This window comes from Urocitellus parryii, chromosome 12, assembly GCF_045843805.1.
Source record: "Urocitellus parryii isolate mUroPar1 chromosome 12, mUroPar1.hap1, whole genome shotgun sequence".
NCBI lineage: Eukaryota > Metazoa > Chordata > Mammalia > Rodentia > Sciuridae > Urocitellus > Urocitellus parryii.
In genome coordinates, this window is record NC_135542.1 from 9,934,520 (window position 1) to 9,957,553 (window position 23,034).

General features: G+C 44.1%; 1 protein-coding gene across 5 annotated transcripts in view; it reads left to right on the forward strand.

Moving 5' to 3' along the window:
• The first annotated feature begins 19,755 nt into the window (after positions 1-19,755).
• The window catches only part of LOC144249791 (small ribosomal subunit protein uS5m-like), a 42,979-nt gene continuing 39,700 nt past the window's right edge, over positions 19,756-23,034 (forward strand). For all 5 annotated transcript variants that reach the window (XR_013342310.1, XR_013342307.1, XR_013342308.1 and 2 more), the window contains exon 1: positions 19,756-21,245. Coding sequence is in view for 1 of the 5 variants with exons in the window: in XM_077791972.1 (XP_077648098.1) it covers positions 21,188-21,245 (58 nt within the window). In the remaining 4 variants the exon portion in view is untranslated. The remainder of the gene's footprint in view (positions 21,246-23,034) is intronic.

A 23,034-nucleotide genomic window follows, 5' to 3' on the forward strand; every position in this document is an offset into this window, starting at 1 on the left:
ATCCCTATGAGTTCTAGGATCACTTGTCTCCTATCTTAACCTACTGTTAGGTTAGTAGAGTCTATGGAAGAGGAAGTCTGCCTGGGGCCTTGGTAGCCTAAGAAATTCATAGCAGAGATCTCCACATCCAACCCAGAAGGGATGGAGAACAGGCTCTAGGTTAGAGGAGGGCGACAGGAAACACATGTTCAGAGGAAGGAGAAGCGGCTGTTGTATTCCCCCACTCGGGGTCATGGCACCACTGGGCCATACACCATGTTGGAGGGAAGCAGTCCCTTTGCTGGTCTTTGGAACCATTGTTCTCAGTAGGGCAGTATTTGGAATGTGGCCTCCATTCTCAGAAGCCTGGTTCACATGGAGGCGGGCTCCACCAACGCAGAAGCATGGCTCTAACGTGGTATCCGTGCTGGTCAGCCTGTCCTCACTGTGGCCATACTTGAGGAAAATAACTCAGAGGAGGAATCCTAGGCCTTTTCTCTGGGTTTCATAGCTTTCTCTTTGGTTGTGCACTGAGGCTGTCCATAAAGCTCTAGTGTGTGGCAGTGGAGAGCTCCTCAGCCCTTGCCACAAAGGCATAGACTGGGAGAGAGAGAACGAGGCTGGCAGAGAGGGAGAGAGAGAAAGATGGAGAAGGAGGACCTCTACTTGGAGAATGAGGATTCAGTGGAGCCAACAGGAACAAGGTACTGTTGCCCAGGGCACAACCCTGTTTAGGTCTTCCTCCAACCATGCTCAACCTTTCTTCCAGTCCCTCCCACCCCCCAGTAGTGTATTCATCTTGAATGAGAATTTCATGTTGACATCAGAGCACTCACCATCCAATGCTTCCCTCCAAACCCACCTATGAAGATGGCTCATGTGGGGACTGAATCTTCGGCACAGGAGCCTTTTGTGGGAGATTTCAGATGCCAACCCTAGTGGTGTGCTTTGGCAGATGCAAGAGGACCTGAGATATTCTGGAGTCCAAAGCCTTTGGTAGGAACAGACATTAGGTCTGTTGAAGTGCTCTGCCTAGTTCTTCCTCAGGGAGGACTGTGGAGGCTGTCTTTGTTGGTATTGGTGCTGAATTGGAGAGCTCTCAGGTGTGTGGCTCTGGCCTTTTCTGGCACAGGCTCTCAGATGTTGGCGTGTCCTAGGGAGCACCTCCTGAGTGCCACCTTCTTTTTGTACACCCCTCTCTCCCCAGAGCTGAGGATTCCAGCAGAGGCCAACGTATTTTATGCCAAGAATCCTCACAAAAAATCCAACTTTGTGCTGAGGAAAAGGAGCCTCTCCCAAAAGAATGATGGGTGGATCCAGCCTCAACCTCCCTCTCGTCCTGGAAAGAAGGCTCCAGCACTCCTGAGGATGCTTGCAAAACCATTCTGCTGCTGTGTGCCTGGGCGGGGCTGAGGCAGCCCAGGAATATTTACATTGATTACTATTTTCTTCAAAGTTTGAATCTATAGTTTGCCATTGTCCTTGACCTTGTTTAGTAACACAGTTGTTACTCTATCCTGTATTTGTTGTTTCCATTAATATATTATTATTTTAAAATATATATGTTTTTGTTACCTGATCTACTGTGATGATTTGAGTATACTAAATGTAGCAGTGATTCCTAAAGGACACATCCAAACCAACAGGAAGGACTGTTTCATTCTATCAGCAAGAACTTTGGTTTTTAGGAGTTTGGCAGATGGCATTATCTGAGTCAGTTTTCCAATGGGGGCAATGAAGTATCAGCTATGATGGTACAAACACAAACAAAGACACACAAACACACACAAGAGCACACACACTCACTGAGAGATAGATAGACAGATGGAGTTGGTCTCTGCTGAAATACTTTGGAGACATGGTTCTGATTTCTCCCCTTTTGGAGGGAGTATTTTCAATTGCACAAGGTGTCTTGCAAATGAACCCATGTCTGAGGAAGACATGCATGTGTACTTCACATGCCACTTTTCACATAGCAGGAAGGTCATGTAATATTTTTCATGCAGCTGTCTTTTGACTGTGAACCATCCCATGAGGTCAGCTGTGGGATTTTCAACTTGTAGCATCACAATGGGGATCCACTCTTTGGATTTGGGGATATTCCCGATTTTCTTGATTCAGATTGGAATGATATATATATTAGTTTTTGATGAAAATTCTGCATTTGATGGTAATGAATGTCGTGCATCTAGGAATCTGTAGAGTGCAGACAATGAATGGATGCCTACTGTTGTCTGGACTGGTCTGAAAAGTCCTGTAGCATCTGAGCATGTGTGAGGGCTGTACAGGTCTTGCAAAAAGTCCAGGTCAGATGATCCTGCACAAAGCTGAACTCCTAGTGGTCTCCACAACAGTGTAAGGGCCAAGGAGAAACACACTTCCACACAGAAGTTGGGAAGCTACCTTATGAAGGTGATCATAGATATGGGATCCTCTTGGTAGGACCCATTTTCTATTGGGCCAGAACTGTGCTCTGAATGTGGTTGCTAGAAGAACTTGGAATTTTCTAACTGAAGCAGTTCGTGCAAGCTACTTCCACTTGCAGGAACAAAGTGTGTTCTTATTGAGCACTTTAGGCTGTCCCTGGTTGAACTAGAGTGTCAGAGGCACTTGTAATGATTGGCGTTCACGGTTTCACATTGAGGCCTCTGTGCCATCTGTCAACCACTGATGGCTGCAAGTGGGGAATGGAAGCCATTTGCTGCAAGCAGTTTCAACTTGCAGGACTAACTTTGTTGTAAGTGGGCACATGGTGTTTTTCCTATGTGAGCTAGAAGAAAGCAAAACTGCTTCTTACAGGTGACAGGCATGCTTTCACATTGAAGCTTTTGTGCCGTTGATCCAAAACAGTCACTCATGTGGGCACCTGCACTTCAACTGTATGTTGTAAACAAGTGTGACAAATGGATGTCAGTGAGACTCTGGAGAACGGACCTTCTCAGCTGGTCCTCTTTCCTCCTGCAAGTTGGTGATCTCTTTCTGTCACACTTTGGGTTTCATGCCTGAACTGTGCTCTGAATGTGCTTGATGAGAACAGTTTAGAAGTGCAGAAGTGAAGCTGTTTGCAGAAGCAGCTTCAAGTAGCACAAGCTAACTTGTTCTCAGTGAGCACATGGAGATTTTTCCTTAGGTGAAGCAGTGTGAATGAGAATGGCTTCTCAGAGCTGGTAGGCATGTTTGCATTTGGCAAACATTGCCATCTATCACCCAGAGTTCCTTGCATGCAGAAACCTTCTTTTTAAGTGTTCTCAGAAAGGTCTGATGAGTGGATTTCCATGGAATTTCGTGGAATTGATCTTTTCAGCAGTCCTCATTGGCTTCTCAAAATTGGTGATCCTGGGCACAAGGACTCTCTTGCCAGCCAACATTGTATTTGGGGCCTGACCTCGGATCTGAATGTGCTTGCTGAGAGTAGTTTGGGAGTGCAAAAGTAAAGCAGTCTCTCAGCAGCTTCAACATTCAGGAGCTCATTTTGTTCCCAGTGAGCACATTGGGGTTTGTCACTACTTAAACTAGCATGAAGAACCACCGCTTCTCAGAGGTGGCAGTTTCCCTCTGAAGCGTCTGTACAATTGGTCAATGCGAGTTCAAATGCAGGCAGGCACTTGGATTTCAAGTGAATTCTGTGACAAACAATTGAGCAATGGATTTCAATCCACCTTGGGGAACTGCTCTTCCCAGTGGGCCCACAGTTCTCCTCCAGTTGCTGAACCTAGGTCCAAGGGCTCTCTTGCTAGCACTCTTTGCATATGGGCTGAAACTGTGCTCTGAGTGTGCTTCCTGAAAATATTTTGGAAGTGCAAAACAGAAGAATTTTGGCAAGCAGCTTTCATATTAGGAAATGACTTTTTTCTCATCGTGCCCATTGAGCTTTGTACCTGGCTGAAGTAGCCTTAAATCCAATGGCTTCTGAGAGCTGGCAGGCCCAGTTTCCATTGGAAGCAACTGTGCTCTTGGTCAATGGCAAGTTGGTTACTGTCAGGTACCTGCAGTTTCAATGAGTTTTTAGAAGAAGGAGACCAAGGGGATAAGATGAAACTTGTGCAATTCATTTCCTAATCAATGTTGGAGATGCTAGGCCAGAGTGGACTTTTGCAATGATACTTTCTCATGTTTTTTTCAGGAAATGTGTTCTGAATGTGCATCCTGAGATGCATTTGTAGGGGGCAAACAGAAAAAGTTTGTGCACAAAGTAGATTTGTTCTCAGTGAACACGTGGCGGGTTTTCCTTGGTTGAACATGCAGGAAGCAGAATGATAGAATCTTCTCTGAGGGCACTTTTCTAAGTCTTGTTTGCAGCACGTCTTCATTGGAATGAGTAGTCATTTGGCATTCTGTTGTACTTAAAATTTCATGAGATTCTACCCCTACTTGGTAGGTTGTGTGAAAGTGACTTGGCCTGAATGCATTTTACATGCCAAAATATGGCTTGTCTTTCCTCCTAAACCTATCAGGGCAGTCAGAGCAGCCAAGGAGTACTATAAATTTAGGCATAAAATGGCCAGATAGACTGGGATCACTGTACATCTTTCTAGAACCTTCTTTCATGCTCTGGCTTCCCTGAGGTAAAGTGTGGGGACTCTGGGATCCAGATTTGTTAGAAAGTAGTTTTCTTGGAAGGCGATGCTAGAAAACTCCAGGTGGGAACAGGAAATGATTAGGAACTGGAAGACAGGGTGTACCAGCCAGTTGTTGTCACTGAGTGACTAAGCACAGTTCTGATAAGGAGTGCTGGGGGTCCATGTAGATCATGCTACTAATAGAAGCCTTCCTACAGGGTGAGAGAGCTGGGGGTTCTCCACCCACTCCTGCCAGCCATGGCAGGATTCTGCTGCTGGCCTTCACTGTAGGCAAATGGGCCATGGTGCTGGGGGCTGGAGGTCAGCTGGGGTGTGAAGAAATGGCATAGTGCTGGACAATGTCATCCAGCTTTGAATCCCCAGACTGGGATCTTTAGCAGGGCAAGGTTAGAGACTGTACTCAATGCAGCGTCTACTTCTCAGCATAGTGCCAGGCACACAGCAGAACTTCATCAATGCCCGTGGAATGTGCTGGCTCACCCCAGCCCTGCTCCAGGCCTCTCTCAGCTGGGCTCTCTCTGCTGGTCCTGTCTGTTCTAGTATATTCAGCTCTTGCTTCTTTGTATTTCGCTTTCCTGAATTATGTCCTCTTTCTCCACACTCCTGTGGTCACTCTTTCTCCACACTCCTGTGGTCCCAAATGGCTGTCTGGTGGGACTGTGGCAGAGAGATCTCATTACTACCAAAGATGGAGTTTTTAAGCCAAATAAGACACGTGCTCTGCTGCTTAGGATTGTCTTCAGCATAACGTGAGGTAGAAGGTTTGAAATTAGGATTGTCCTCCCAATCTTAAGGCATGTCATCCCTGTGTGCAGACCAGGAAGTGCCCTGGGAAGAAAGGCAGGTGTGGGTTTGGAATCAGAGACCAGCATGAGAAGAACACTTTCACTGCTTACTGGACAATGACCTTGGGCATGTTCTGTAACCTCTTGGGACCTCAGTGTTTGCATATCTGAAATGGGGATAGTTGTATGACTGACTTCAGGAGGTGGGTAGAGAGAATCCTAGAAGTAGAGGAAGAAAACACACAGCATCTGTGAAGCACCCCGCCCCCACCTTTAGTCTTTCCATGATTTTCTAAGCGTGTGTTGATTGACTGTTGGTTACAGCATGCCTGTAGATCTACCTGAGGTCCCGTCTAATTTTGCCCAGTTGCCACATTTGCAAGGACACCTTCTAATAGAATTGGATCTAGGAAGCTGGGGTCCCTTTGCAGAACATACAGGATCCACAGCAAACTTCAAGCCCCTGAGACAGAGGGCTTCTGCTGGTGTCCTCATGTCCTCGTGGGCACTGCAATGCCTTTTTCCACTGATGTTCATTGAGAGCCTGGTCCAGGCCAGGCCAGGGCTCCCTGCTGAGAATGTGGCAGAGAATGAAGCACATGCCTGGCTGGCTTGTAGGGGAACAGTTGGGGGCAAGACAGGCCAGTGATGGTGAAGACAAGACCAGTTAGTTGACTTGTCCGAAGGTCTTGGAGCCAAGCACTCTTCTAAGCACCTTATCATAAAAGCTTCCTCATCCCTCAATAGTTGCAGGAGGAACAGTGCTTTGGTTGTCCCCATTTTCCATAGGTGACAACTGAGGCACTGAAAGATCAGGTCACTTGGCCAAGGTCATGGAGATAGCACAGGGGGAAGAGTTGGCTGCAAACCCTCCCAGGTGGCTCCAGCTTTGGGCTCTTTATCCCCCACAGCCTGCAACCTCTTGGTCATGCTGTGGCCCCTGTGACCTGTCTGTCACCAAATAGTGATTCACTGCAGGGCCTTTCTTGAGTCCTCTTCCACCTCAGAGTGCCTGTGTCTCACAGAGAGTTAACCAGTTTCCTGGGCCCCACTGGAGTTCCTGGTTTTGCCAATCTGGGGCGGGGTCTGAGAATGTGTGTTTGTAACAAGGTCCCAGGTGACCCTGAAGGTGATGGGTATCAACACAGGTGACTTTCCTCCTCCCCTCAGGTCATTTGACAATGCCTAGAGACCTTTTGTGTTATCACAAGTCGGGATGTTGGTGCAAAACTCAAGTAGAGGCCATAGGTGCTGCTAAATGTCTACCACTGCACAGGGAAGACCTCTACAGACTAAGAAGGCAGGTGTGGGTTTGGCATCTGTGAAGCACCCCACCCCCGTCATTAGTCTTTCCATGATTTTCTAAGCGTATGTTGATTGGCTGTTGGTTACAACATGCCTGCAGATCTACCTGAGGTCCTGTCTAATCCACACGGATGGAGAAGCTCACTTTTGCTCAGTTGCCACATTTGCAAGGACACCTTCTAATAGAATTGGATCTAGGAAGCTGGGGTCCCTTTGCAGAACATACAGGATACACAGCAAATTCAAGCCCCTGTGACAGAAGGCTTCTGCTGTTGTCCTCATGTCCTCATGGGCACTGCAATGCCTTTCTCCACTAATGTTCATCGAGAGCCTGGTCCAGGCCAGGCAGGGCTCCCTCAACACAGGTGACTTTCCCCCTCCCCTCGGGTCATTTGACAATGCCTAGAGACCTTTTGAGTTATCACAAGTCAGGGGTGCTGGTGCAAAACTCAGGTAGAGGCCATGGGTGCTGCTGAATGTCTACACTGCACGGGGAAGACCTCTACAGTCTAAGAAGGATGTGGCCTGATGGGTCAAGGGCGCCAAGGTGAGGAACCCAGTGTGGAGTACAAGCACATGAGCTTGGGTGTGTGAAGGTATGGCCTCGGGGCTTGTTTCAAATGTGGCTTCTGTCAGTGCAAAACTCCAGCACCTCTGAGTGGCAGTGTTTCTGACAAGCTCTGAACAGCAGTGTATTCTGAAATTTTTTTGTATACATATAATTTTACCCATTTTCACAATTATTTGATAGGTGTCATGAATGTTTTAATTGTTAGAATTTGTGTGTGTGTGTGTGTGTGTGTGTGTGTGTGTGTGTGACGTTTGGAAACAGGGCATAAATTTGGCCTTCTTCATGGGCCATATTAGTATACACAACAGCTAACAGATGCTTAGCAGTAATTATAAGTCACATTTCCTTCCTTTAATCTTTCCATGAAGATGTGCCTTTCATGTGTAAAGACAAGTGTTTTCAAAATTGACTCTCTGGACAGATCTTTGGGCTCAGGTGGTCAGTGTTCCAAACTGTGCCAGAAAACACCAAATCTGATTTCACAGGCTGGGCTATCCTTAGCTCTGGCCTCCAAATTCATTCCTCTTCCTGGCTGTACAACCCATGAGACTTGCCAGAAAGGAAGAGCCATGGAAGACTTTAAGGAGGACAGCCACAGGATCCTCTTTGCTCCTAGCCTCTTGAGAAAATAATAAAAACAATAACATCAAGCAAACACATGGTCTAGAACCTTCTTCTGTAAATAATTAGTATTTACCATATTGATATGTGTGCCGTGGTCCAAATTGTATTTCAGAGAGAGAGAGAGAGAGAGAGAGAGAATGTGTGTGTGTTTGATTCTGAAGAATCAAAGCCAGAGAACAGAGATAATTCTATTAGCTGCATCTGGATAACACTTGGCCTCCTTTCCTAGCAGGGAAAGACCTGAAGTCAATGGCAGAGCTTGTTCGTGGTGTAGCCAAGTTGTCTCTGCAGCATTTTCAATGCTGGAGCATCTGTTCTGAGAATTTTAGTATAGCACCTAATTTTTTTATCTTTGCAGGAACTTGCAAATGTGGGTGTTGAATGAGGGGTATCCATCAGAGGAGAAAAGTTCTTGTTTTGGAGATGGGAAATGTCTAAAGTCTTGTTAGAATGAGTGGAATGAGGTCACTTAAGACTTCAATGAGAGAGAGTAAAAGCAGGGGTAGGGGGTGGGGTTATGGCTCAGAGGTAGAGCACTCGCCTCACATGTGCAAGGCCCTGGGTTCAATCCTCAGCACCACATAAATAAATAAATCAAGTTATTAAAAAGAAAAGCAGGGGTGAGGGTGGATATAATAAGCCTCAGAGATGTTCCTTCCATGTCAGGAGGTAGCAGGGCATTGGAGCAATGCCTGTGCATCCACTGCTCAGCTCCATCTTGGGGGCAGACCCGGCACTGCAAGCTGATGAGGGACAGGACATAGGAAAGCCATTTACTGCAGATGACACGATTGAGCATCTGGCTCATCCCAGAGGATGGGGGGAGGCAGATGCATGCCAGGCCTGGAGGAACCCATGGAGTACCACCAGGTGACCAACAGCCAGTTCAAAACTCTATTGTTCCTTAGAAAACTTGGATTAGAACCACCATTTGGCCCAACTACCCAACTCCTCGGTCTATACCCAAAGGACTTAATATCAGCATACTGTAGTAAGTCAGCCACACCAATGTTTATAGCAACTCAGTTCACTATAGCTAAACTGTGGAAGCAACCTAGATGTTCTCCTGTGGATACAAAAACATTATCCTATATAAACACAATGGCTAATGCTCAGCATTAAAAGAAAATATAATGATACCATTTGCAGGTAAATGAATGGAGTTGGAGACTATCATGCTAAGTGAAGTAAGCCAATCCCATAAACCCAGAGGCTGAATGTTCTCTCTTAAGAACTAGATGCTGATCCAAAGTGGGGGGAATGTGAGAAATGGAGAAATTTTGATCAAATGGGAGGGAGGAGAGGGAAGGACGTATGGGGTAGGATAGATGGTGGAATGAGATGGACATTATTCCCCCAGGTACATGGATGAGTAACATAGGGTGCAATGCTACATCGTGTCCAATTAGGTAAATGAAAAGTTGTGTTGCAATAGTGTACAGTGAATCCAAATGCATTCTTGCCGGGGTCCTGCCCTAGCGGGGTCCAGGGAATCCTGAAGGATGAGTGGCTTCGGCGAAAAGATGAGACAGGAGTCGTTCCATTGGAGCAATCTCCAGAGAGAGATGCAGCTTTCTCTGGGTCATCTTTTATTACAATTTTTCTCATCATTATAGATTCAGAATACGTCATTGATTATATAATTTAAAACTTTGCTGAGACATGACATTTCCTTAACCATGATTAGGGGTACAAAAAATGTAACATTAATTTACATTTTTCCAGGATATGACCTTCAGTTATGTAACTATTAAAAGTACAGAATCATTAATAAAATACGTCACTAATTTACATTTTTCAGATTTTCCCAAGATTTACTATTTTTCCCGAGATATGTTATATTCTTATTAACTAATGCCAAGCTACGTAACCAGACTCTAAGTCTCCTAACCAACCATTAACCTAAAGTACACTTGTACTTTATTTCTAATCTAAAATTCCCATCTAAAAAAGTCCCTTTAAATCTTATATTTAAAATATCCTAAAGTTTATGAAGCATGTGTGAGGCCCTAGGTTCCATCCCCAGTATGAAAACAAATAAATTAAAAATCCCAAAGCCATATACCCTTGAAAGATGGAGGTGTGGATGTGGCAAGCCGTCATCAGGGCTCACCCCTTATTACACATCAGAGAATTCATACTGGAGAGAACCTTGGGGTGTGTGTGTCGGGGGTGGAGCCATCCCTTCAGAAGCCGGAGAGCTCCCCCTGCTGGTTACAGCTCTGGAATGTGGACCATGTGGGGAGCCTCTGCTGGCTCTTCTGCTCTTTGTTATACTGGATAATTTGTAGAACAGTCACCTTTTAGGCAAGTGGGTCTATCAAGCTCCTAGTCTACCATGCTAGAAGTTAGTATTATTAAGATTTTTGTTTTGAGATGGGATCCTGCTGTTTTGCCCATGCTGGTCTTGAATTCCAGCAATCCTCCTGCCTCAGTGTGTGGGACTACAGGTGCATGCCATTGTGCCTACCTCTAGAGCAACTCTTTGAATTTGGTAAAACTGAGAAAACCCACTAGTATAACTCAGAACTCGGCACACATCAATTCTTCACCCCAGAGAAAAACCCTGGGAGCTGAAGGAATGTGAGGAAAATTCCTTTCAGATTTGAAATCCACCACATGAGCTGAAAGGAAGCTGAAAATGGCCTGCCTGGTGCCTTCTACCTGCGGAGGCCAGTGTTTAACTGTGCCTGTCCTTGGTCACCACATCCTGTGGATCACGGGGAGGGGTCTCACAGGGGCCAGAGTGACAAGGCTGAGCAGGTGGACAGCCATCAGTGACCTAGCCCAGCCATGATTAGGCTAAGGAGATGGATCTTTAGAGAGCATTGCCCTGCAGACCTTCCTGGGCTGGCCTCCTCCCGTGGGTTCAGCTGTAGTTTGGGGATGAGACTGAAGGCCCTTGCTATAGGACACCCTGTGTCCTTGTTTCTCTGTAGCACATTACCTTCTCTGTGAGGCCACAAGTAGTCTGTATCGGAGCAAGAAGCAATTCCCATTGCAACTGCATGCTACTAGATTTGGAATTTTTGGAATGAAATCTTCTTTTAAGATTAAAACCACTAAAATATGGCTGTCATAAAAAATAAAAACCTCAAAAACATTATTCTAAATGAAAGACAGCAGATATCAGAGTCCATATTATATGGTTTTATCCTTAGGAAAGGTCCAGAAAAGGACATTTTTCAGAGACAAATGAGATTTAGTGGTGTCCTGAGAATGGCAAATGAGAGTGACCACAATGTTATGGGGACCGGGGGGGGGGCGGTTCTAAAACTGAATTACGGAGATGATTCAATGTTTTGGTAAATTACTAAATCTCTAAAGTGTGGAGAGCCACAATGAATGACCACACCTTCCAGAGGGTCTCTGGTCTTGTGATAACCATTTAAGTAATTTTCTGTTCATCATCTCACCACTCTTATCAGTTGCTGAAGGTCATGGCTCATGCTTCCTCTGAGAAGGGAGCTTCCAGTGGGTTCTCACCAGTTGGGAGTTACTTTGAAAAAGAATTTGACTTTCCCACGTTTTCTCAGTGCACCTGGCTGATTTCATATTTTTGTACTAGTTGAAAAGCTTTCCTTCTAGAAAACTGCCAATTAAACATTTCCTTAGAAAAATGTAATGGTGCCTCCTGTTTTTCAAATTCAGAAATAGATTAGCATAGTCTCATCTTTAGGATAGTGTGGTGTGTTTTTTTTGTGTGTGTGTGTGTGTAATAGAAATTGAGTGCTTTTAGATTTTGCACTGTAATAGTTTCTGATGCCAACTGCTCAGAATTGGGATAAACTTCATGGGTTAAAAACATGGTAGTTTACAAGGCTGCCCTCACAGATTGAGGAGTCCCCAGACCACCTTCACTTCTGAAAGCTGGCTACAAATTCAGGGGTCCCCACTACCCCTGTATGTTAGATAACTCACTAGAATGACTCTCAGAACTCAGGACAAAGGGCTATGTTTTTGTTGCTTGTTTTTGGTACCAGGGATTGAACCCAGGTGTGCTTAACCACTGAGTCACATCCCCAACCCAACCCTTTTTTATTTTTTATCAGAGACAGGATCTCTCTAAGCTGCTTAGGGCCTTTCTAAGATGCTGAGTCTGCCTTTGAACTTGAGAACCTCCTTCCTCAGCCTCTGGAGTCACTGGATCACGGATATGCACCACCATACAATATTACATTGTCATCATAAATGTAATGATAGCTAAAAGAGACCCAGTAAAACCAGCCTAAGGAAGAGATGTAGATTGGGCAAGGTCTAGGAACTTCCAAATGCAAAGCTCCTGTCATTTCCCAGGAGCACATTAGGCTACCTGCACACTCATGTGTGACAATACACAGAGTACTGCCAACCAGGGAGGCTCACCTGGGCATCAGTGTCCAGGGTTTTAATTGGACTTTCATTACACAGATATAGTGGATTCTGTCCTTGACCCCTCAGTTGAACCCAGTCACCAGCCCCCTTCCTTTCCCTAGAGGATGGACTGATACCACATGGCTCAAAGCCCCAACCCTCTAATCATTTGGTTGGTAATTCTGGCAAGGCCAGGCTGCCACTCTGCATATCATGCGTGGTCCAAGGGCTCTCTTGTTGCTCAGGAAGTTCCAAGGAAGCAGCAACAAGGATCGGCCAAATACTTTATTACATATCACCCACCTTAAAACAAATCAGTCATAAATCCTTCTTCACTTATTATTCAATTAAACATGTACCGCAGTCTGTCTGGGCCAAATAACTGGGAGGTGACAAGCAACTTGAAGGTTGAAGCGGGAACTGATGGGGAACTCAAGGTAGTGGGCACCCAAGGTAGTAGGCACCCAAGGTAGTAAGAGCCACTTTATTGCAGAACAGCAGAGGTATATATACCTAACTGATTACACACAGCTCGACTCAATTAGCATTATCTAGATACAACAGTCAGCCAATAAGGAATCCCCACCAACTTAATGACTTGGTGGCGTTGTCTTACAAACCACTCCTCCTGGCAAACTGCCAGGCGCCATCTTGATTTGCGGTCCCCAACAAACATGTAACAAACATGAAGATTACAGACATTCCTCAATAAACAACTGCAGTGTATCACTTCCGCTTATAGACTCCCTGTTGAGGAGACTGGAAACCAAAGTCTTTGTCTAACACAGCAGGAGTGAGCTCAGCTACAATTACTAAGGAAGAAGAGGGAGACAGGAATCTGTGCCAAATACTCCAAGACATTTGGAGGTCACCTCAATGACCTTCTCTGGGACTTGGTTTTCTTCTCTAGAAGAGGAAGGGCTTTGCCCATGTGGAAATAAAGGCCTTTCAAATAAGAGCAGTCAGAGATGATTCAGAGGTTCCTATAACCAAGTCATCAGCCACCTCCACCTGCAGCAGACATCCAAATGCATGCAGGGAGTGAGACACCTTTACAATGGAAAAAAAATAATAAAAGGAAGCTCAGGTGTGACCCAGGTTGAGAGCTGTTGGCGTGGAAAACTGGGCTGACCTAGCTGGGAGCAGGACATCTCATGTGGCTGCTTCAGGGAGATATGTGACTTTCCATGGTTGGTCCTGAGTTGGTAGTGGGGGCAAAAGACAGAGGAGCTGCAGTGATTGACCAAGTTCAGGCCATGTCTGAGATGACTGCTGCACAGGTCACCTTCTGGCTTCCAGGATGGTTGCTGAAGAAGTGTGAGCCAGACCTGTGGCTCAGTGGTGTGGCCATCTTCCGCTTGTGTGCTTATGGATCCCCCTTCTGCTCATTCTCTTGCTGGAGAGAGGCTGGCCAATTCAGGGACCACTAGAGATGCTATCTTCACCACGTGGGGAATGTTCCATTGTTCATGTACACCGTAGCACATGATCTTGTTATATCATCTTCATAATATCTGATAAGAAATGGTAGCCATGCAGAAGAATGGAGCAAATTGTTCTCTTTAATGTGACGTCTAGCCTGTTCATTGATCCAAGTTCAGAAAGAAGCGCAGATGCCACCATGTCAAGCCAATGAGAAATCCAGAGCAATGCAGCAGCCCATCACTTCCTGTGCCAACGCACAGACACAGATCTGTATCCCAGGGAGAGCTGCTGTCAATAACTTATTCCAGAGTTAGTGATAGTTTTGTTAGTGGTTCCTTGAAAGGTCCTTTGCAAGGAGGTTCAACCTTTCCCCTGTGACTCTTAATAGACAAAATCTTGTGGTTTAATGTAACAAAGAGGGTCTTTAGGAAGATGCTGTGGGAAGGATCTAGACCCAAGTCCTTTGCAGTACTTTTCCATGTCTGAGAATAGCAGTGTAGATTTATCATTGGAGGCAAAACCCCTAAGTAAGTGGGCCTTACTGTACCAGTTCTCAGGGGAAGAATTGATGTGTCCCAAGTGAGTGAATCTTATGGCCATAAGGAATTCTGTGAGTAAAACTTTTAGCTAGGAGTTCAAGGGTTTCTGAAAAATTTGCTCATTTTAATTTAAGAAGAATGTTGGTTCTTTCAAGCTTTCTGGGAGATTATGTATGGTAAAAACAGTGTCATTTTTAAACATGGGGTAATGCCTTATGGAATTCTAATGATTCCTGTAAAATATGTGCCTTGATCACTTGATATGAAAGTTAGGAGCCTCAGGTTGGGGGAAAAAAACCAAGCAGCTGCTAGTGGTTGTAAGGACTGTGCATGTTTAGCAAGGAAATGCTTCAGCTCATCCTGAAAACAGATATACATTGATGCATACATATTCCAACTCTTTAAGAATGGAAGCTGGGTAAGACCCACCTGAAGGTGTGCAGGGTGGCCCCGGAGGCTTTGGCTCCTGGCCATGCCCCACCTTTGCAGGATTTCCAGAATTATGCTGACAGGTGATCCATAATCTGAAAATAACCTGTTAAAAATCTCCCTTTTAAAAGTTCCTTCTCCAATACTAATTTAAGATAGTGACCAAGTTGTGTGTATTATGATGGGCAACTACATGGAGAAATTTAGATAATATCCATCTGAAATAATCTGATACCAGAAAGCAGCCATTTTGGGAGCACTAGAGATTATCCAAGTGAAGGTTATAATTTTTAATATTATCCTTTTTTCAGAACCAGGGTCTTCACGTTGATAATGTGTGATACTCTCTTTGAATCACTCTAGATTTACTCTTTGGGGTCCATTTAGGAGCATAACTTTGGCTGAGGCTGCTACTTTGGTATAACTGCTTGCTAGAGCATTTCCTTTCACATCCATGGTGCCATTTCTCATTCTGACTTTGCATGGGCCACAGCCCATATGATAGCCGCTCCTCTAAGAAGGAAGGAGGCTGCATCTACATGTTCCTTAATTTGTTCATTTTTATGGGGGTTCTAGCAGAGGTTAGGAAACCCTCCTTGTTTTCAAAGCATCCTAAAGTCACATGATGCTGCCACGCAAACCTACTCTCAGTGCACATGAGTTGACAAACTCTGTGTAGTAAATGCAGTACATTTTGCCATCTGGTCTGACATCCCCTCAGGTCGACTATATTCTAAAGAGAATTCAAAGTAGTGATCACGTATTCTGCTTTATAACCTCCAGTTTCAGTTCTGAGAGGATTCATCAACAAATAATAAGACAGGTTTCTTAATTGGAACTTCTAAGAAATCCAAGTGAGCTACAGAGATTCTGTGATCAAGGAAAGACAACTGTGAGTGTCCCCTTCTGTTAAAAGCTAGAGAATGTCAGGATCCAGAGCACTAGAGTGGTAAAAAGAAATGTGAGAGGGAGAGAACAACACATGCCCTAAGAGGCTAATTAGCTAGCTGAAAGTGAAAACCTCTTTGTTCACAGATGACATGATTTTGTACACAGAAAATCCTAAGCATCCACTAAAACCTATTAGAATACAAGAGTCCCACAACACTGCTAGAATCAAGATCAATATACAAAAATCACTACTACTTCTGTACATGCACAACAGGCAATCCAAAAATGAAATTGAGAAAACAATTCCATGTATAATGTCACCAAAAAGAACAAAATACTTAGGAATAAAATAAAAAAGGAAGTGCAACATTTATATTCTGAAAGCTAAACACACTGGTTGAAAGAAATTAAAGAAGTTATAAAAAAGAAGTGGAAAAACATCCCATGTTCATGGTCAGAAGACATGCTATTGTCAAGATGACTGATCTATACAGTAAAAGCACTCTTATCAGAATCCCAGGTGTATTATTTGCGGAAATTGACATGTTGATTCTAATATTTACATGGAATTGCTAGATATCAAGAATAGCCAAAATAACTTTTAAAAAGAAGAACACAGTAGAAAACCCCATACTTCACAACTTTGAAACGTACTACAAAGCAACAGCAGTTAAGATAGTGTGGTACAGATGTTGTAGATCAATGGAATAGAATCGAGAGCTCAGAAGTAAACCTACATGTCTATGGATGGCTAATTTTCAACAAGTGTGACAAGACCATTCAATAGGGAAAAAATAGTCTTTCCTTTCTTCTCCTTATCTTTTTCTTTCTTTTTTCCCTTCCCTTAACCAATGATGATGTAACACTTGGAGGGCCTATGCACAAGAATAAAGTTGGACCACATCTCACCAATATGAACACAAAATAGATTAAAGACCTAAGTGTAAGAACTCTTAGAAGAAAACATGGATCAAATCTTCATGACCTCAGATTTGACAGTAAATTCTTAGACATGACACCAAATGCATAAGCAATGGCAATAAAATAGAAAAACACATTTGAAACTCAAGTCTTTGTGCTTCAAAGGATACTTATTAAGAAATGGAAATAAAACCTACAGAATGGAAGAAAATAATTACAAATCATGTACCAATAAGGGGCTTATATCCAAAATATTCAAAGAACCAATAAAACTGGATAATAAAAGACAACTAGATTAAAACAGCAATGCTTGAACTCCAAAACTATTGGCAAGAAATCAGAATCCTAAGCACTGCTGGTAGGACTGTAAAATATTGCAGCCACTTTGAAAAACAGTCTGGCAGAGTTACCATGTGTCCTAGCAATTCTGCTCTTAGGTACATATCTAAAAGAACAAAAGCATGTTTACACAAAAGTTGTACATGCATGTTTATGGCAGCATTATTTATAATGGACAAAATGCAAAAGTAACCCAAATGTACATCAACTGACGAATGGATAAGATGTAGTATATCCAGGCAAACAGAATGTTACTCAGCCATAAAATGTAAGGAAGTACAGATACCTGCGACAACATGAGTAAACCGCAACAATGTTATACTAAGTGAAAGAAGCCAGCCACAATGGACCATGTGTGACTGCATTGATAGGAATTTTCTAGAAGAGGCAAATCTATAGAGATAGAAAGTAGACTAGCTATTGCTTCAGGCTGGGGTAGCAGATGGGGATCATGGGAGTGGCAGAGGGTATGGGGGTTTCTCTTTGGAGTGATGAATGTGATCTAAAATTGACAGTGATGATGTTGCACAGCTCTGGGAATACACTAAAAATGGCTCCAGGGCCATGTGGATGGCTGACCACACAATGACAGATGAGCTCAACAGCAGTTTATAAAAGGAAGACACAGAATGTCCCACTGGGCAACATGGGGATGCATGTGGGTGCAGAGTGGACTAGCAGTGGCTGTGGGAGGCAGTTTGGAGAATGAGGATAAGGCGACCCCTGGCTCCTGGGGGAGGAAGTGACTAGCTTGTCTGAACACTTCTGCAAGCCGACTTCAACCTCACACATCTTACAAAAATAAACCAAAGCAAAATAAAATGGATGAAAGACTTAAGTGTAAAGCCCCAAACTACAAAACTTTTATAAATTAACAGGAGACAAGCTTTAGACCATGAATTAGGGATATGGTTCTTAGACACGACACCAGAAGCACAATGCATGAAGGGAAATTAATAAACTGGACTATCAAAATAAAAACCTGTTGCTTGGTGAATGGCCAAGTGGCCTTGCTAAAAGAAAGAAAGGACAAACTGTGGATTGTGAGAAAATATTCGCAAATTATCTATTTGAAAATGGAATCGCCTAGAATAAATAAAAAAATGAACAGTAACTGAACAGTAAAAGAAATCATCAGGGTTGGAGCTGTAGCTTAGTGGTTAAGCTCTTGCCTAGCATGTGTGTGGTCCTGAGTTCAATCCCCAGTACTGGGGGGAAAAGAAAGAAAGAAAAAAAAAAACACAAATAATCCAACTAGAAAATAAGCAAAACATACAAACAGACATTTCACCAAAAAGGATATGCAGATAGATGGTTAAGAAAAAAAACCACACACGGAAGTAGTTCAGTGGTATTAACTATTAGAGAAATATAAATTAAAGCCATAAGGAGATGTCACTCTATACCCGCTAGAACAGCTTTTAAAATGGTGATAATACTACGTGCTAGTGAGCATGCAGAGAGCATCTATCTCTTACACGTTGCTGATGGGAATATAAAATGCTAAGACCACTTTGAAAAAACAGTTTGGCAGTTTTTTTGTTTGTTGTTTGGTACCAGGGATTGAACCCATGGGTATTTAACCACTGAGTCATATCCCCAGCCCTTTTTTACATTTTATTTAGAGATAGGATCTCACCGAGTTGCTTAGGGCCTTGCTAAGTTGCTGAGCTGGCTTTGAACTCATAATCTTCCTGCCTCAGCCTCCCAAGCCACTGGGATAACAGGCACGTGTCACGGCACCCAGCTGGCAGTTTCTTTAAAAACAGAGCATATACCAACCATACACCTAGGAATCTTAGAACTTGGCATATTCCAGAGAAATGAAATCTTATGCCCATGCAGAAATAGGTATGGGGTTGGTATACACTTCAGAGAATTGAAAGCAGGGACTCAAAGACATGCTCATACACCCATGTTCATGGCAGCATTATTCACAATAGACAAAAGGTGGAAATAACCCAATTGTCCCTTGACAAGTGACTATATAAACACCACAGGGATGGAGTTATATATATGCAACAGCTGTATACATGACATATATATGGAGTTATATGTGTGTGCACACGCATGTGCATGCAAATGTGATTGATCTCTATAGGACGATTCTGCCAAATGCTACTAAAGTGAAATCAACGAGAAAAAGGAGAAATACTGTGTGACTCTACTTGTATGAGGTACTCAGAGTAGGCATACTTCTTGAGACATAAAGGGGAATGGTAGGGCTGAGAGACAGGGAGGGGAAGTTAACATTTGGTAAGTACAGTTTCAGTTTTTCAAAATGTAAAGAATTTTTCCCCCAGTGCTAGGGATTGAATCCAGGGGTGATCTACCACTGAGCCGTATCACTAGCTCTTTTTATTGTTTTTATTTCAAGATGGGGTCTCATTAAGTTGCTAAGGCTGGCCTTGAATTTGTGATGCTCCTGCCTTAGCTTCCTAAGCAGCTGGGATCACAGGTGTGCACCACCACACCCAGCACAGAGGAAATGAATACTATGAACAGAAGGTGATTATGATAGCACAACAATATGAATTTATTTAATGCCAATGTTCTGCACACTTAAAATGGTTAAGATGGTAAAGTTTACATGTATTTGCTACAATTTTTAAAAAAGTTTAAATGTCTAAAATATGTACATGAATGTTTATGATAGCTTTGGTTGGAATAGCCCCAAACTGGGAACAAGCCAAATATGCTAGAAAGGACAAATGGTTAAACAAATGGCAGTAATAATAAGTACTTAGTAATAAAAGTAAGAAACTATAAACCAACTTGAATAGACATGAACAGTCTAAAAGCCAACTCAAAACATCACACACTACATGACTCCATTTATTTTTTTTATTTTTTATTTTTGTATTTGTTTCAGTTTAATCTTTAATGAAATACATATTTTATTTCAATTTCTTCTCTCTACATTTGAATGGTATCTATAAATAAATTTTATTCATCTTATATCAACACATGAATTTCTTCTTTTGTGAGTAGGATGGTAATAACTAAACGTTCTCAAGTTTACAAAATTATAGATATGAAGAATAGATTGGTGGTTGCCATCTTCCAGATGGTGGGAGGGTGGATGAGTGTCTCTACAGGTGAAAGGAGGGATCTTTGTGGAGATAGAAGTTTTGTACATTGATGGTGGCGGTGGTTACATAAGTCTACTTATGCTACAATTGCATAGAACTCCACACACACACACTTTCACAGATGAGTCCATGCAAAACTGATTAATCTGAACAAACTCAGTGGGTTACATCAATGCCAACTTCCTGGTTTTCACATTATAGTTCTGTAAAATATTACCATTTCAGGAAACTGGGTGAATGGTGCATGGGTATCTTTTTGTACTAATTTTGCAACTTCCTGTGAATGTATAATTATTTCAAATGTATAATTATTTAGGTATAAACAACATGCCAACCAAAATAAAAAACAAACTTGCTATTGACCTTACAGCATTTGAAGGCTTGACCACAACACAGACCAGAAAGTTGCCACCGATCTGACCTGGGCTGTCCCTACTGAACTGGCTTTTGTCTCACTTAGCCACAAAGGTCAGCAGTGCACAACAACTGTGTCACTTTTTTTTTTTTAAATATTTATTTTTTAGTTGTGGTTGGGCACAATACCTTTGTTTTATTTATTCATTTTTACGTGGTGCTGAAGATTGAACCCAGGGCCTTGCATGTGCTCTACCGCTGAGCCGCAACCCCAACCCAACTATGTCAGTCTTGGTAGGCTCTGCCACGATTTTTACTTCTCTGTATATCTGAACATTCTAACCCTGATCCGATCGATCGTTAAAGACTATCTGAGCAGGAGTCCGTTTCTTACAACACATTCCTGCCGTCCTTTGTGGCAGGTTTGTGCATCATTTGTGCAAGAACAGACTGCATAAAGCGGAGCCTGAGATGAACGGGAAAACCCTGGGATATGCATGTGTGACGACCACACGTTGGAATCAGAATAAATGCAGAAATGCCTGTGAAACTCGAGCAAAGTACTTCATCTCCAAAACCCCAGGGCTTTCCTGGAGCGGGTTTCAATTTCTCCACACTGTCTTATCCACCCTGTGGATCCTCCCTACACTTCGTGCGTCCCGGCCCTGGGTACCTTGGAGAGCTCGCTGGGCCAGCCCGACCTCCCGGGCGCTCACAAGCAGCCACCTCCAACTCGCCGACCCGCGCCCCGGGCTGGCCCCGCCCCAGCCCCGCCCCCGGGCCCTAGCGCGAGGACCCCGCGGAGCTGTCCGCGGCTACGCCTGACCCAACCTACCCTGTGGCCCATCCGGATAATCCTTCCCACCCGATATGGGCTACGGCGTGGTCCTCGGGTCTCGCACCTCCAGCCGAGGGCTGGGGCCCGCCGTTTGACGAGGAGCCTCGCGGCAGGCGAAGGACCGGCTGCCCCGGAGTGAGGAGGCGCGGCTCGCGCTTCAGCATGGCGGCGGCGGTGCGCGCTGCGGGCCGTCTGCCTGCGCTGTGCGGTGTGTCGACCGGTGAGCGCGGGGAGGGGTCGCGGGAGCCGGGGGTCTCCAGGGCCTGCGGGAGTCCGGGCGGAGGAAAGTGAGCAGCGTCCCGCGGCTCTCCCATCCAGCCCGGGACCGCTGGGTGACCTTGCGAGCGTTCCTTGCCTCTGTGGGCGTCGGGGCGCTTGGCTGTAAAATGACCGTGAAGCGTAGTCGGTTCTTCGCGGTTCATTTCGGTGAAGAGGAGGGAACTGGCGAGCCTTGCTTTCCCGGCGGGCAGGCGCGACCCCCGGGGTCACACGGTGATGCCCACCGGGTTCGGGGCTGAGAGGCGCCCGCGGGGCTCTGTAGGTGATGGTGGTTCTCCAGGTGGAGTCGGAGAGCACTGGCCTCCGTCAGCTTAATTCCAGCTGGCCGGTGGCCTCAGTGCAGAGACGGATGACTCGGACGTCAGCCCGCAGTGTCGCCTTTCCTGTGCCCCCGGGCCCTGGTGGGTTGTGTGCACCCTAGGAAGGCGCCCTGCTGCTGTGTTGCGTACGGTTGGCTCCAGGGCCGCTGCGTGGCCGCCGCCTGCCTTCTCTGCCCTATTTTGTTGTTGAGTCCACAGTTCAGCATTTCTAATTCTGGAACTCAAAGCCCCCTAAAACCCTCAAAGTTCATTTTTTTTTTTTTTTTTGGTAACTCATTTAGCAGCAAAAAATTTTACCAGCAATCTTGGCAGAAAATCTGACCTTAATATTCTTTTCTTTTGTCTTTATGATTGTCTCTTCCCTTTTATTTTTCTTCCCCCATCTCCTACTATTTCAAGGCTGTCTTCCTTCATGAGTCTAAACTGTGTGCCAGCCACTGTCTTCCTCTGTTCATGCGTTTTCCCTCACTGTCTTCCTAATCCCTTTATGGAGTAGATTCTGTTATTACACTCTTTATACAGGTGGTGGAGGGAGCCACACAGATTGAGCAAGGGACAAAGGTTTTTGCACCCAAAATTCCTGACACCAAAGTGTGTTTCCCCGCCCCCCCTTTTTGTCTTCTTGTGTATAACTATTTTTTTTGTTTTTTTTTTCAGCTTTATTGAACTATGATTCACATACCATCCAGTTCATCTATTTGAAGTGCACAATATTTGCACAAACCTGTGCATTTATCATTATAATCTAATTAGAACATTTTTATCACTCCAAGAAGGAAGCTTTTTAGCTGTAGCCACCACTGATCTATTTTCCACTCTTCTTAGCTCTCCTATTCTAGACATTTCATGTAAGTAGAACCACATACATGGCTGGCTTATTTAGTGCAAGGTCATCAAGATTCATCCACATTGTAACATGTATCATCCTGAATTTCTTAGGGCTAAATTGTAATGTGTCCATCACCACACTTTATCTGCTCATCAGTTGAGGGACACTTGGGTTGTTTTCCATCTTTTGGCTATTATGCCTAATGTTGCTGTAAACATTAGCATGCCATGTTTTTACACGTGTGTCTATTTTCTTTTCTCTTGAGTATGTGCCTGGGAATGGAGTTGCTGGATAAAATGGTAATTCCACACTTGAGGGATGGCCAGAATGTTTTCGAAGTACCTGAGGGTACAGTGAGGGTTTTGATTTTTCTTTAGCAACATTTCTGATTATCTGTTCTTTTGATTATAGCCATCCTCGTGAGTATGAAATGGTATTAATTTGAAATTTTGATTTGCATTTCCCTGATGGATAATGAATGTATTTTTATGTACTTATTAGCCATTTTTACATGTTTTTTTGAGAAATGTCTGTTCAAGTGTTTTGGCTCTTTTAAAATTGGGTTTTCATTTTATTATTGA